Source organism: Conger conger, chromosome 1, assembly GCF_963514075.1.
Source record: "Conger conger chromosome 1, fConCon1.1, whole genome shotgun sequence".
In the NCBI taxonomy this organism is placed as follows: Eukaryota; Metazoa; Chordata; class Actinopteri; order Anguilliformes; family Congridae; genus Conger; species Conger conger.
Window position 1 is genome coordinate 5,257,008 of NC_083760.1, and position 12,500 is coordinate 5,269,507.

Genomic DNA, 12,500 nt, shown 5'->3' on the forward strand with positions numbered 1-12,500 from the left:
CAGGAGCACTGGTATAAAGATCTTTGAACACGTAGCAGTCATTTCTTTCTCTGCTGGTTCTCAGACGGACCGACTCAGTTCACATACAGTATATGGAAGACGCAGTTTAAGTCCCTTCCTCATAAACATGAATTATTGTTTTTAATATGGCTATTCATTTCTTACTTTAAAGTGATTATTAAATCAGTCAATTGTTAGGTTTATCGTAACGACAATCTTTTAATGGAAAGTGCAGAGGTTAAGAGCGACTCTGTAACTTTTTGTGCCGAAGTACAGCGCAACCTCCCCGTGCTAATTAGAATTTGAAATGTTAATTAAACCGGATCTCTGAGATCTGAGATCACCTCACTCGCTGTCAGGATTATGCTCGTGTGTGTTTATCTGCGCGTGGAGGGATGTTTGATTTTCCCAGCGTACAGTACGCCTAATTGGAGACGATCTAAACGGGTCTTATCTGCTTCTGTGCAACCGTGAACACTCCAAATCTCAGAAACACAACTGAGTAGTCTCAGAGGTCATGATGTAAACACACGGTTCCCTGGTCTGAGTGCGTCTCGGAAATTCAAGACGGAACGACGGAAACTGCGATTGGCCAACAACTGCAGCCTAACCCTTTAAGGTGTGAGGTCACAATTACGTGATAGGAACGTTCTAAACTGAATATTCTAATGCTGATGTCACAATCAGTGCTGGTGACTGAGAGTAATGGAGCTCTAGAACACTGACTTTGAATTTGAAAAAAAAACATTCCAAAAAACCTTCTCCTCAAAGTAAAGTGGAAGTAAATCACCTCAGCCAACCTCTCACTCACACAGACGCACACACACACACACACACACACACACACACACACACACACACACACACACGACAGTGTTCAGTCCACAGGCAGAATCACAGCCTGGCATTATCAGCAGACGCTGTTCCCTTAGCCGACTCAGACGTACGAAAGGTAAAAGAAAAGGGATGTTGTCAGAAGCCAATCCAGGCGAGTATCTTTCACGAGCCCCGGCTCCAGAGAGAGGAGAGATTGTCTTTACCTTTTCCTCTTTATACAAAACCGTCCGTTTCAGCCCCTTCTGAAACAAGCACCCCCCCCCCCCCCCAGGTAACGCAGGCTATCCGGACCGGGGCAGAATCGATGCGCTCTGACTGCGTAATCAGGACCAGGGGCGGTACCAGGACGGAAGACGGCCTTTTGTTTGCGCTCTTTAAATCGAGCGTTTAGCTTCCAGGGCGGTGGAGCTCATTAAAGCCTGGAGTAGGGTGTGAGGGGAAGGTTTTTTTTTTTTGGGAGGTCTATCGGCATCCACAAGCTCTGCCTGAGGGAAGGAGGAGGAGGAGGGGAGGAGGAGGAGGGGGGGGGGAGGGTTGTGCTAAAGATCTTCTGAAGGTGCGCTGTGCGAGACATCGATCAGAATCAGGCCTGTGAAATGCCAGGGAGCCGCGCTACCGTAGTGCACTGCAGCTCCGTCTGTTCCCACCCGGCAGCCTCCTCACCAGGGCGGGGGGGGGGGGGGGGGGGAGAAATGGATTTCTCCAGTTTTCGTGTTGTTTTTATTTCGTGTTTTATTTTTTTCTCTCTCGACTCTTTCAACAAGTGCCATAAATCAGCGTGTCCCGGGGGCGACTCGTCGGTTCCGTGCGGTTCCGCGAGGTTCCAGGAGGTTCGCGCATCAAAGAAGTGGAGCCCGAAAAAAACCCCTCCCCCTGTTAACACCAGTATCTCTGCGGGAGGATCACCCCCGCGGGCTCATGGGAAATGGTCTCTGGCGAAGGCTGCCCACCCCTTAAACACACACACACACACACACACTCACACACACACACTCACACTCACACACACACACACACACACACACACACACATACACACACTCACACACACACACACACACACACACACACACAGACACACACAGACACACTCATACACACACACATACACACACACACACACACACAGACACACTCATACACACACATATACACACACACACACTCACACACACACAAACATACACACACACTCACACACACTCACACACACTCACACACACTCATACACACACAGACACACGCACACAAACACACAGACACACACACACACACACGCACGCACACACACACACACACACACACACAGCCATGCTCTGAAGCACATCGTGAGTGGGTGGGGCGGTGTAAAGGACAGGGGATCTCTGAAGGAGAGATCAGTAAACAACATGGATTCCTCCCTAGGACTCACGAGTCACCCACCCACAAACTACAAGTCCCAGAAGCCTCTCTTCTTTTCTCATTTTCACTGATCAGCTCGCCGCATTACCAATTCCCCTCACGGCTGCCATCAGACACCATATACTATACGTATAAAATTGAAATATGTGTGTAAACTATATTAGCTGCGCTGTAATTTATTCATGGGTCACAATAAAACATAAATCATATTTTGACGTGCGCCACTGAAGGCTTGCACATGCTTGCATTTTAGATGCATAATTAAGGTCCTGCTGACACGCACGTGCTCTCTCTCTCTCTCTCTCTCTCCCTTTCTCTCTCTCTCTCTCCCTCTCTCCCTTTCTCTCCCTCTCTCTCTCTCTCTCTCCCTCTCTCTCTCCCTTTCTGTCCCTCTCCCTCTCTCTCTCACCCGAGCGGTGAAGTGCTCACCTCGTGCCCACTACCCCAGTCCAGCCCCGCTCCCCACCCTGCGATAGCTGGCCTCACATACTTATAAATTCTTATTTAGCTGATGCTTTTATCCAAAGTGACTTACAGTTGATTAGACTAAGCAGGAGACAATGCGGAGTTAAGGGCCCACAGCTGCACTGGTCTCACTGTAGCTACACCGGGGCCTGAACCACCAACCTTGTGGGTCCCAGTCCCGCACCTTAGCCACTATTCTACAGGCCGCCCGAAAACTTCTTAATTCACCTTGAAACCCTCACAGGCCTTCCCACAATCCCCTGCTGCAGCTTGACAAATGAACACACAGCAGGGAAAAAAAACACACACAGGTGAGGCCTGCTGAACGAGATAAAGCGGAACCCCCCTCGGTGTTGAAACTGAGTCAAGTGTCACGTCAAAAGTCTTCCCCGGGTGCCGGTGTCAGATGAGAGAGCTTTCCCCCCGCTGCTCCTTTGTTTGGGGAGAGGCGAGAAGGCTGGGGGTGGGGTGGGGGGTGGTGTGCGGGTAGTGGAGGGGTGCAGGGGTGCGGGGGTGGTGGGGGGTTGCGGGCGGGGAGAGGATCTGTCTCAGAGACAGTCGCTGTCATTTCAGAGCGAGACGTAAGGAGCTTGTTGGAGCTGACCGAGCCCCAGGCAGCCCGGAGCAGAGAGGCTGGGACACTCGACAACACCGCCGTGAAGCGCTTTCCATTCCCTGCTAACCGTCGCTCTTACCCGCTGCTCCGGGCCCAAGGCACAGCCGGAGAAGACATAAAAAACACGACTCACACTCCCGTAACCGACATTATCCTGTTCCTCTGAGGAGCGGGACCGAGAGGCCTCACAGACGATTACAGAGCGGAGAGAGAGAGAGAGAGAGAGAGAGAGAGAGAGAGAGGCCTCACAGACGATCACAGAGCAGAGAGAGAGAGAGAGAGAGAGAGAGAGAGAGAGAGGCCTCACAGACGATCACAGAGCGGAGAGAGAGAGAGAGAGAGAGAGAGAGAGAGAGGCCTCACAGACGATCACAGAGCAGAGAGAGAGAGAGGCCTGGCTTTCTGCGCCCTCCTCAGAGGCCTCCATAACCCCCCAGAGAATAATAAAAATACACTCCACTCACATTACATTAATGTCATTTGGCAGACGCTCTTATCCAGAGTGACATACAGTTGATTAGACTAAGCAGGAGACAATCCTCCCCTGGAGCAATGCAGGGTTAAGGGCCTTGCTCAAGGGCCCAACGGCTGTGCGGATCTTATTGTGGCTACACCGGGGATCGAACCACCGACCTTGCGGGTCCCAGTCCTTTACCTTAACCACTACGCTACAGGCCGCCTCACAGCCATTCTGTTCTTGGAGGGGGGGGGTCACGTTTTGGCGACGGTCCGATTGAGAACGGCTCTCTGTTTCCTGTAAGGATGTCACCAGACCAGACAGCAGGAGCGATTAAACAGGATCAGGGATTAGTGTCACAGCGTTTCATTAAGGGCCCTTCCGCAGACTGACTGACATCAGCACCCTACCGCTGGAAGATATCTGCCAATCACACGCAAGGGGTCTGAGCAATTACATCATTTCAGCGGGGGATGGGGGGGGGGGGTGGCTGTCAGAAAGGGGAGAAATGATAGAGAGAGAAAGTGAAGGACGGTGTCAGTGGTGATATGACGGAAGAGAAGAGAAGCAGAGAGAAGAGAGCTGTCATTTCAGACCAATTGAAGAAAAAAAAGAGAAGGGAGAGAGAGGGAGAGAGGGAGAGAGAGGGGGAGGGAGAGAGAGGGAGAGGGAGAGAGAGAGGGAGAAGGAGGGAGAGAGACAGATCAAGGGAGTAAAAAGGGGAAATGGCACAATGAAATCACCACACTAATAAGGAAATAGTATCTGTTTGGCAAAAGCTTTTGCAATTACCCTTCAGCCAGATTTAGCAAACTGGTGGCAGGAGTAGTTTCATCCTCCGTGTAATTAGCAGAGCGAGAGAGCAAGAGAGAGAGAGAGAGGAAGAGGAAGCTCGATAAAAATGTACTCTCCTTTAAAAGGAACCCGAATGTGCCCTTTCCTCCGTTTCAAAGGGGGAGGGCAGTGCATTTCAGAGAGCTTATTCACTGAACAACCTCCTCCATTCAAATACGGCCTCCTTCCCACCACACGGTTTCCATGGTAGCCTTGAATCACGGCAGGAAGCTTATCAATCAGAATTACCGAAGCCAAGTCTTATCGTGTGAAGGACTTCTTGGACGCGAATCTGACGCCGCGCCCGACATGACCCCAACTTCACCCTCACAAGGAGGTCCCGAGGAGGCCAACTGCTCCCTGTTCCGGAAATCAGACTTCCCGGAGTTTTCCCGAAACTCTTTCCGACTTTCACACCTTTCCCATCTTGTGCTGAGTCCCGGCCAACGGCTCCCAAAAGAGCCTCACGGCGGAGAGTTCTTTAACGATCCCGAGCTCGCCTTCCCAAAACTGTAATTAAATATTAATCGCCGGCACCCGGGCGGAACGAGGAGCGTGGAGGCAGGAGCCGGCTCTTTTTAACGGCTTCGCCTCTCCCCGCGCGCTCCCTGTGGGAGAAGGTTCTGGAAACGTCGTGGACGCCGGGAGGCTGCGGCACCGCCTCGAACAAAGTTAGAGAGACGAGGGAGAGTTTTACGAGACGGGCTGTTATTCTCTCTCTTTTTTTAACGGCCGTTATCCAGACGCCGGGCTAACTGGTGTGCGGGGAGGGAGGGAAAAGGGGGAGATTTGAGGAGGTGCGGATTTGTCCGCTAAAAAAAACCTGAGTCTGGGAATGAGACCTCTGGGCCCGGACCTGGGTGAAACACGTCACTGTTTAGGATTGAAATACTTTCCTACACTTTACTGAGCCGGTCCGGTGTGGTGTGAAATAGAACAGCGTGAAACTCTCTCAGAAGCTGAACTCCCAGCCTTCCGGTCCTCTCGGCCGGATCAATCGGGCACGGAAAACTATCGGAATCCAGAGCAGTTCCGTAATCGACCCAGGTCTCCTCGGGGCCCGGATTTCCCCCGCTCGGCGCCGGCACGACGTTCCCGCTTTCCTCGCCGCGTCCCCCGGGGGGAAATGTGGGGGGAAAAGCCGCTGTCACCATGACGACAGATCCCACCTGCTGTTCGTTACGGCTGTCCGTCACCTCTCGCCACGGCAACCGACCGCTGAAAACCCAGCCGTCAGACAGCAGGGATACGTCCGCTAACGCGATGCAGGTGTGACCGGCTATCATCCGTTTTGTCTTTAATTATCAACCAAACGGGCCCCTGTGTCCCCACTCCCACCAATTAGGAGCCTATTGATTCACCTCAGACTTTCATTGCATCAGTTCATTATTTTCCGTAGCTGTTTGCCGTACGGCGCAACGTGAACACGAGACTTTCATTCTGCGTGGCACGCATGGCAATTTCTGATGTAATGTGGCTTCGGGAGGTAAGAGAGAGAGGGAGACGGATGAAAAGAAAGAACAAAGGACAGAGCGAAGAGAGGGGGAGAAGCGGAATGTGAAAAGGAGTGAGGAAGAGAGGGAAAGACGGAAGAGCGCGTGTGTGTGAGGGAGAGAGAGGGAGTGAGAGAGTGAGAGAGAGAAGGAGAGCGAATGATATATAGAGAGAGAGAGACAGAGAGAGAGGGGGGGGGGGGGGGTCAGATTGCTGACTCAGCACTCTCCATGGGCTGTGTGTGATTATCTCTCTAATCTGCACTGCCTCCTCACGGAGTGTCTGCACTGTGACCCCCTGCCTACAGCATACGGGGCCATTACAGCGTCATAAATCATTAAAATAAACAACACCAACCGCTATCACACCAATAAAACCAGACAAGTATATTACAAGCAAAATAATTGGTTCACAAATAAGTATGTCTCAGCACTCACAAGCAAATCCCTCCCGGACCGGCAAATGTAATAATGCAATAATAATACAGAAAAGTACGGCTCAGGCTTCGACCATGACTCAACGCGTATTCATGCATCACATGGCTCAAGTGGAATCGATCGCCGTCATTGGTGGATTCTTGAGACATTCCTCACAGGAAGATCTGTCCACAAATAGGTATTGTTTTCCGCTAAGCCTACGCCAGGCAATCAGATTTTAAGACACCCTTTCACCTTAAGTTTCTACTGAATCTTCATCATACTGTTGCGTTGTGCAACGTTTTTAAATTCATCGGATGAAAAACAGTAAAATACTGTTAGCAATGGCGCTAGAGAAACCGCGCGCCGTCGTGTGAATCCACCGCCCAAACCCCGCCTCGCCCAAAAGGGACGTCTCCGAGCCGGTGCTTGGATAGTTTGCACGTCTGGTTTGATGAACGGAGAATTGCAGCAGCCCTGCATGAATATTCACCGGAGAGAAACAACAAACAGACGCATCGCGCAAACCTCCGCAACGCTGCTTCATCAAATGAGAGAGGAGGAATGAGATTAACCAAGCAAACACCGGGGCGGATGGGATTCAATCAGCGCAGGATTCAGTCGACTTAAAAATAAAAAACAAAGTGTCTCTGTTTAGTTCGTTTTTCTCTCTTCTTTTTTTTTTGCAAACACAGCTTGGCACGTAGATTTCTGCGACTACTGACTGTGCCAAGCAGTATTTGTGAAGAAAAACAGAACAAAACAAACAACCTAAAAAAAAACAAAAAAAAAAACATTCACAATTAATTGCGAGTAAAACTTAAAACATTCTCAACGGATGCCGGATCGTTTCCAGCCACCTCCTAACCTAATTGAACAGCAATTTCCCAATAAATAAATGACAAAGCAACAGTAAAAAAAAACAAAACAAAAAAAACAAGTGGCTATCCATGTTCTGAGCTGCAGCGGGGCGGGTGACAGTTAACCGCCAATCAAACGGACCCAGCAGGGTTACCGTTAGCAACCGGACACACAAAGGCTCCGGGGCTTGGCAGCGGCTTGGGGCCGAATCTGGCAAGCCCCACGCTCCCTTCGCACTCTCAAGGAGTCTATTATGGCAGAATGGCTCAATGAAGTGGCCGTGTTTTTCTCCTGTTCATTAACGAAATGTTCTCTCCCAGTTCCAGAGAGAGCGCAGGGGGGTTAGGGACAAAAAAACAGCTTAACCAAACAGCCCCGGCCAGCCTGGGTGTGAGGACCACCCCCCCCTCCCCAAAAAAACTCCAGCCAGCCCCCGACCGAGGCAGCAACTGTTCTGCTCGAGACGGGACCCTGAGTGTGCTGGGGATCAGCTCAGAATCAGAGACAAACTAAAAACACAAACAAAGCACACCTCATTCAATAGCTAGAGCAGGGCCCTGTTCCTGGAGATCTACCATACTGCAGGTTTTCACTCCCACCCTAAGAAAGCACACCTCATTCAACAGCTAGAGCAGGGCTGCCCAACCCTGTTCCTGGAGATCTACTGTCCTGTAGGGTTTCACTCCAACCCTAACAAAGCACACCTTGTTCAACAGCTAGAGATCTCATCGAGCTGACAGTTAGTAGAACCAGGTGTCAAATTAGTTGACCCTTGACCTTTGACCCCTTGGAACGCACTGTTACCGTGTTGAGGTCCAGGCTGGTCTCCACCCACTCCTTGGCATCGTTGTACTCCTCCATCAGACCCATGATGTACAGGGTGTCCAGAGAATCCACGATGGAGGCTCCACGCAGCCCACCTGGAACACACACACACACACACACACACACACAGTGAGTTATACAGTCCCGCCAAGTTCAACAATCGACTGCCCTGCTGTCTCTTGGCCAACTGTGTGTCGATGGATCATTCGTTCTGGCTCAAGAACGCGAAGAAAAGGTGTAGAGTTTATTCTCGGCCTGTTGTCTGAATCCGGAGTCTGCCACTGAGGTGACAGAGGCTCAACAAAGAGGACCAAAGAGGTGTCAGTGCCAGTCAGGGAGGCCGTCCGGGGGTTGGATAAAAACACAATAATTTAATTGTGTGGTTTGATGAATGAATAAATGAATATGTCGATAAAGCGGTTTAGCGAAAATTAGATTTTTGTGTAAATACGGCCTCCCGGCAAAGGCAGAGCTTGCGAGCCAAAGGCACAAAACGATTCACGCCGGTGTAGAGAGACGTGACGCAAAGCAGAGGCTTCCTTCTTTCACGGGAATAAAAAAAAACCAAACAAATTTACACAGAAGCTAACGAACAGTAATCGTAAGTGTAAGTGTGACTGTCCAGACTGCCTTTGATTCGTGTTGACACGGAAGCATAATTACTTTTCTTCAGCTTCTGTAAAGTCGCTTGTCTTTTCTATTTGCGTTCGCACCCTTTCGAAAAAGAGCACCTGGCATTGGCCCAGAATCGAACGCGCACAGCCATTTCACTTCCATAAGCACTCCTGGGTTTAATTCCTCTTTGTTTGCTGCTTCGAGGGCACAAAATGTCCTTGACCGGATGCCTCCTTAGACTCTACGGAGCAGCGGTTCTGAAGTTGAGCTCCTCCACCTCCACGTTATCCCCACCTTACCGCACAAAGCGTTTGGCGCTTCCTTCTTTTTTCGAGTGGCTGATTTCCCGCAGCCTTAATCCGAAGTTATTAAATTCCCGTCACAACCGTAATGAGAAATGTTCAGAGGCATTTATTGAACCCCGCCGCCCCCCAAATCGAGTTTCGCCGGTCGTTTTTATTTTCGCATTTTTAAAAAAATTTTTATTTGTGTTTCGTCCTTGCTGAAATATGCGGAAGGCACTGACACTGCGAAGGAACGCTTTTTGAATAAGGTAAACGCCGTCGTTATTGTGCATCTGGGTGCCGGAGGAGAGAGAACGCTCGGCGGTGTCGAGAGCACGTCACGTGTTGCGAAGAACACAGGCACTAAAAGCATTCGCACAGATCGCTTTAAACTTCGCTGATGAATATAATTACGGCAAACTCAGTGGGTGAAACTCGAGATCGGTGTATCGGAGTGCGGGGGGGGAGGGGGTGTAAACAACATGTCTACAGGAAGGCTGGGACGGAGCTAACGAAAAATAAAAACGAGGAGGTGATTTTATCTTTGCCGTAAACATCCGGCCCTTCAAGGCAAGCCACCTCCGTTCGTCAGAGAGACACGCGCCTAATTACACCGTTTTAATCACTGTTTTTAATTAACAGAGGGAGAAACGTAGGATGGAGACAACGACAGGTCCTCTCTATGGCTTCTCCCGTTCGCGCTTCTCAGATAAAGGTTGCCTTGAAGCGGTAAAATTAATAACTGCAGTTGTGCTTTTTCAAATAAATTATGAATTTCATAAATTCGAGGTGTGGAATTGGTGAACATCTGCCTGCTCAGTAAAATGTTCGGTAACACTTTATTTTACAGCCTCTTAATTACAGTAGTATTTACCGGGTAAGTACACAGCTACTTGTGTAATTATTTGCTAACTACTTTGATTTCAGTGGTAAGTACTATGAAACAAAGTCAGTAAGTACCCTATGAAAGTACTATGTAAATACATTTTATAGCCTGTTTCACAGTTCTTACCCATAAAATCAAAATGGTTATCCAATAACTGCCTATATTTACCCATAGCATTTTTTAAATTTAAATACTAGGTATTCAATGGGCTGTAAAACAAAGCTTTACCAAATGTGCTAATTTTACTCTTTACCTATTGGACTCATACAGTACACTCTGTTAAGAGTTGAATTAACACCGGACACTTTACGGTGTGTGTCGTTTGGATCAGTGTGTGTGGAGGTCAGTGGATCAGTGTGTGTGGAGGTCAGTGGATCAGTGTGTGTGGAGGTCAGTGAATCAGTGTGTGTGGAGGTGGTCAGTGGATCAGTGAGTGTGGAGGTCAGTGGATAAGTGTGTGTGTAGTTTGGATCAGTGTGTGTGGAGGTCAGTGGATCAGTGTGTGTGGAGGTCAGTGGATCAGTGTGTGTGGGGTGGTCAGTGGATCAGTGTGTGTGGAGGTCAGTGGATCAGTGTGTGTGGAGGTCAGTGGATCAGTGTGTGTGGAGGTCAGTGGATCAGTGTGTGTGGGGTGGTCAGTGGATCAGTGTGTGTGGAGGTCAGTGGATCAGTGTGTGTGGAGGTCAGTGGATCAGTGTGTGTGTAGTTTGGATCAGTGTGTGGAGGTGGTCAGTGGTTTGGGTCTGACTCATCCTCCTGCTCCACGTTGCCGTTTTGGGAGAGGAGGCCAGGCTGAAATACGTCACATAAATCTGAGCAGGAGGGGAGATACACTCTGTCATAGGCTCCTGCGCACAGGTGGAGAGGCAAAGAAGAGACAATAAAATAAAATGGCAGTTAGAGAGTCTTCCAGCTCTCTCACTCTCTAAGTCCTGTGAACATAAAAAACATTATTTCACTTTTCAGCCGCATTCCGACTTAATCCTCGTTAGAACGAGAGTCGTTCGTAACGGAACGGCGGTCGAGCGATACGTTTTCCCGCCGAGCGCCTAGCAACAGAGCGGGACGAGCGACCGACCCCGGAGCTTGGAGACAGACGCGTTTCAGCGCCACGGGGGGGTGCAGGAGCAGAGCACGTCCACGAAAACAAGACGAAATCAAACGGGCTGCGGGGCGGACAGACGGACGGACAGACGGACGGGTTTCCGAACAATCGACGGTAGGAAGTTTACCCCGAGTTTACCTGCCCCTGACGACCGAACGAGCCCAATACACAAAATGTGACTCATGAAACAAGTCGCTTAGCAACACGAGTGGTGGTGGTGTGGGAATGGTGGTCAGGTGAGTGTGTGTGTGTGTGTGTGTCAGGTGAGTATGTGTGTCTCAGGTGAGTGTGTGTGTGTGTGTGTGTCAGGTGAGTATGTGTGTCTCAGGTGAGTGTGTGTGTGTGTGTGTGTGTGTCAGGTGAGTATGTGTGTCTCAGGTGAGTGTGTGTGCGTGTGAGTGTGTATGTGTGTGTGTGTGTCAGGTGAGTATGTGTGTCTCAGGTAAGTGTGTGTGTGAGAGGAGGGGGGTTGTGTGTGAGTGTGTGTGTGCTAGTGGAGGGGGGTGTGTGTGAGTGTGTGTGTGGAGTGGAGGGGTGTGTGTGTGTGCGTGTGTGTGTGTGTGCGTGTGCGAGTGGAGGGGGGTGTGTGTGCGTGTGTGCGTGTGTGTGTGTGTGTGTCAGGTGAGAGTGTCACAGGTGTCAGCGTGTCCTTATGCTCCCTCTACCTCACGCTGGCATTTCCCATGATGCTCAGCAGATGTGGCCTCTCCCATGATGCCGGAGTGAGCTCTCCAAAGGGCCTTCCTGTCAGACCGCATCAACATAATGTCCTCCATTTTAGGATACACCCCCCCTCAGCCCCCAGCCTCTCAACCCACCGGGAGTCAGGTGAGTGTCCTTCTCTCAGCCCTCAGGAACACACAGGTCACCTCTCTCCCTCTCCCTCTCCCTCCCTCTATCTCTCTCTCTCCCTCTCTCTCTATCTTTCTATCTATCTCTCTCTCACTCTCTCTCTCCCTCTGTCTCTCTCAATTCAATTTGCTTTATTGGCATGACAGGACATTTCAGACATATTGCCAACACTTATACATATAAAACATAAATTTGACATTGAACAATACTACTTTCTCTCTCTCTCTTATCTCTCTGTTCCACTCTCTCTCACTCTTTCTCTCTCTCTCTGTCCCTCTCTCTCTCTTATCTCTCTGTCCCACTCTCTCTCTCCCTCTTTCTCTCTCTCTCTCTGTCCCTCTCTCTCTCTTATCCCTCTCTCTCTCCCTCTCTCTCTCTCTGTCCCTCTCTCTCTCTCCACAGTATTGATTTGACAGTCATCTGTGCCGACAGCAGACAGTGGGCTTGCCGTCAAAAAAAAAAAAAAAAAAAGTGCCAGCTATGTGCTTTGTGGGTAATATTTAAGGACAAAATCTATAAATATATATTTTTTTTATTACTGCAAAATTCAGT

General features: G+C 49.8%; 1 protein-coding gene across 1 annotated transcript in view; it reads right to left on the minus strand.

Annotated features, from left to right (window-relative positions):
* Window positions 1–12,500, minus strand: part of LOC133107057 (mannosyl-oligosaccharide 1,2-alpha-mannosidase IA) — a 238,740-nt gene that overhangs the window by 99,762 nt on the left and 126,478 nt on the right. Inside the window, exon 3 of the mRNA XM_061216080.1 lies at window positions 8,186–8,301. Coding sequence (XP_061072064.1) covers window positions 8,186–8,301 — 116 coding nt within the window. The remainder of the gene's footprint in view (window positions 1–8,185; window positions 8,302–12,500) is intronic.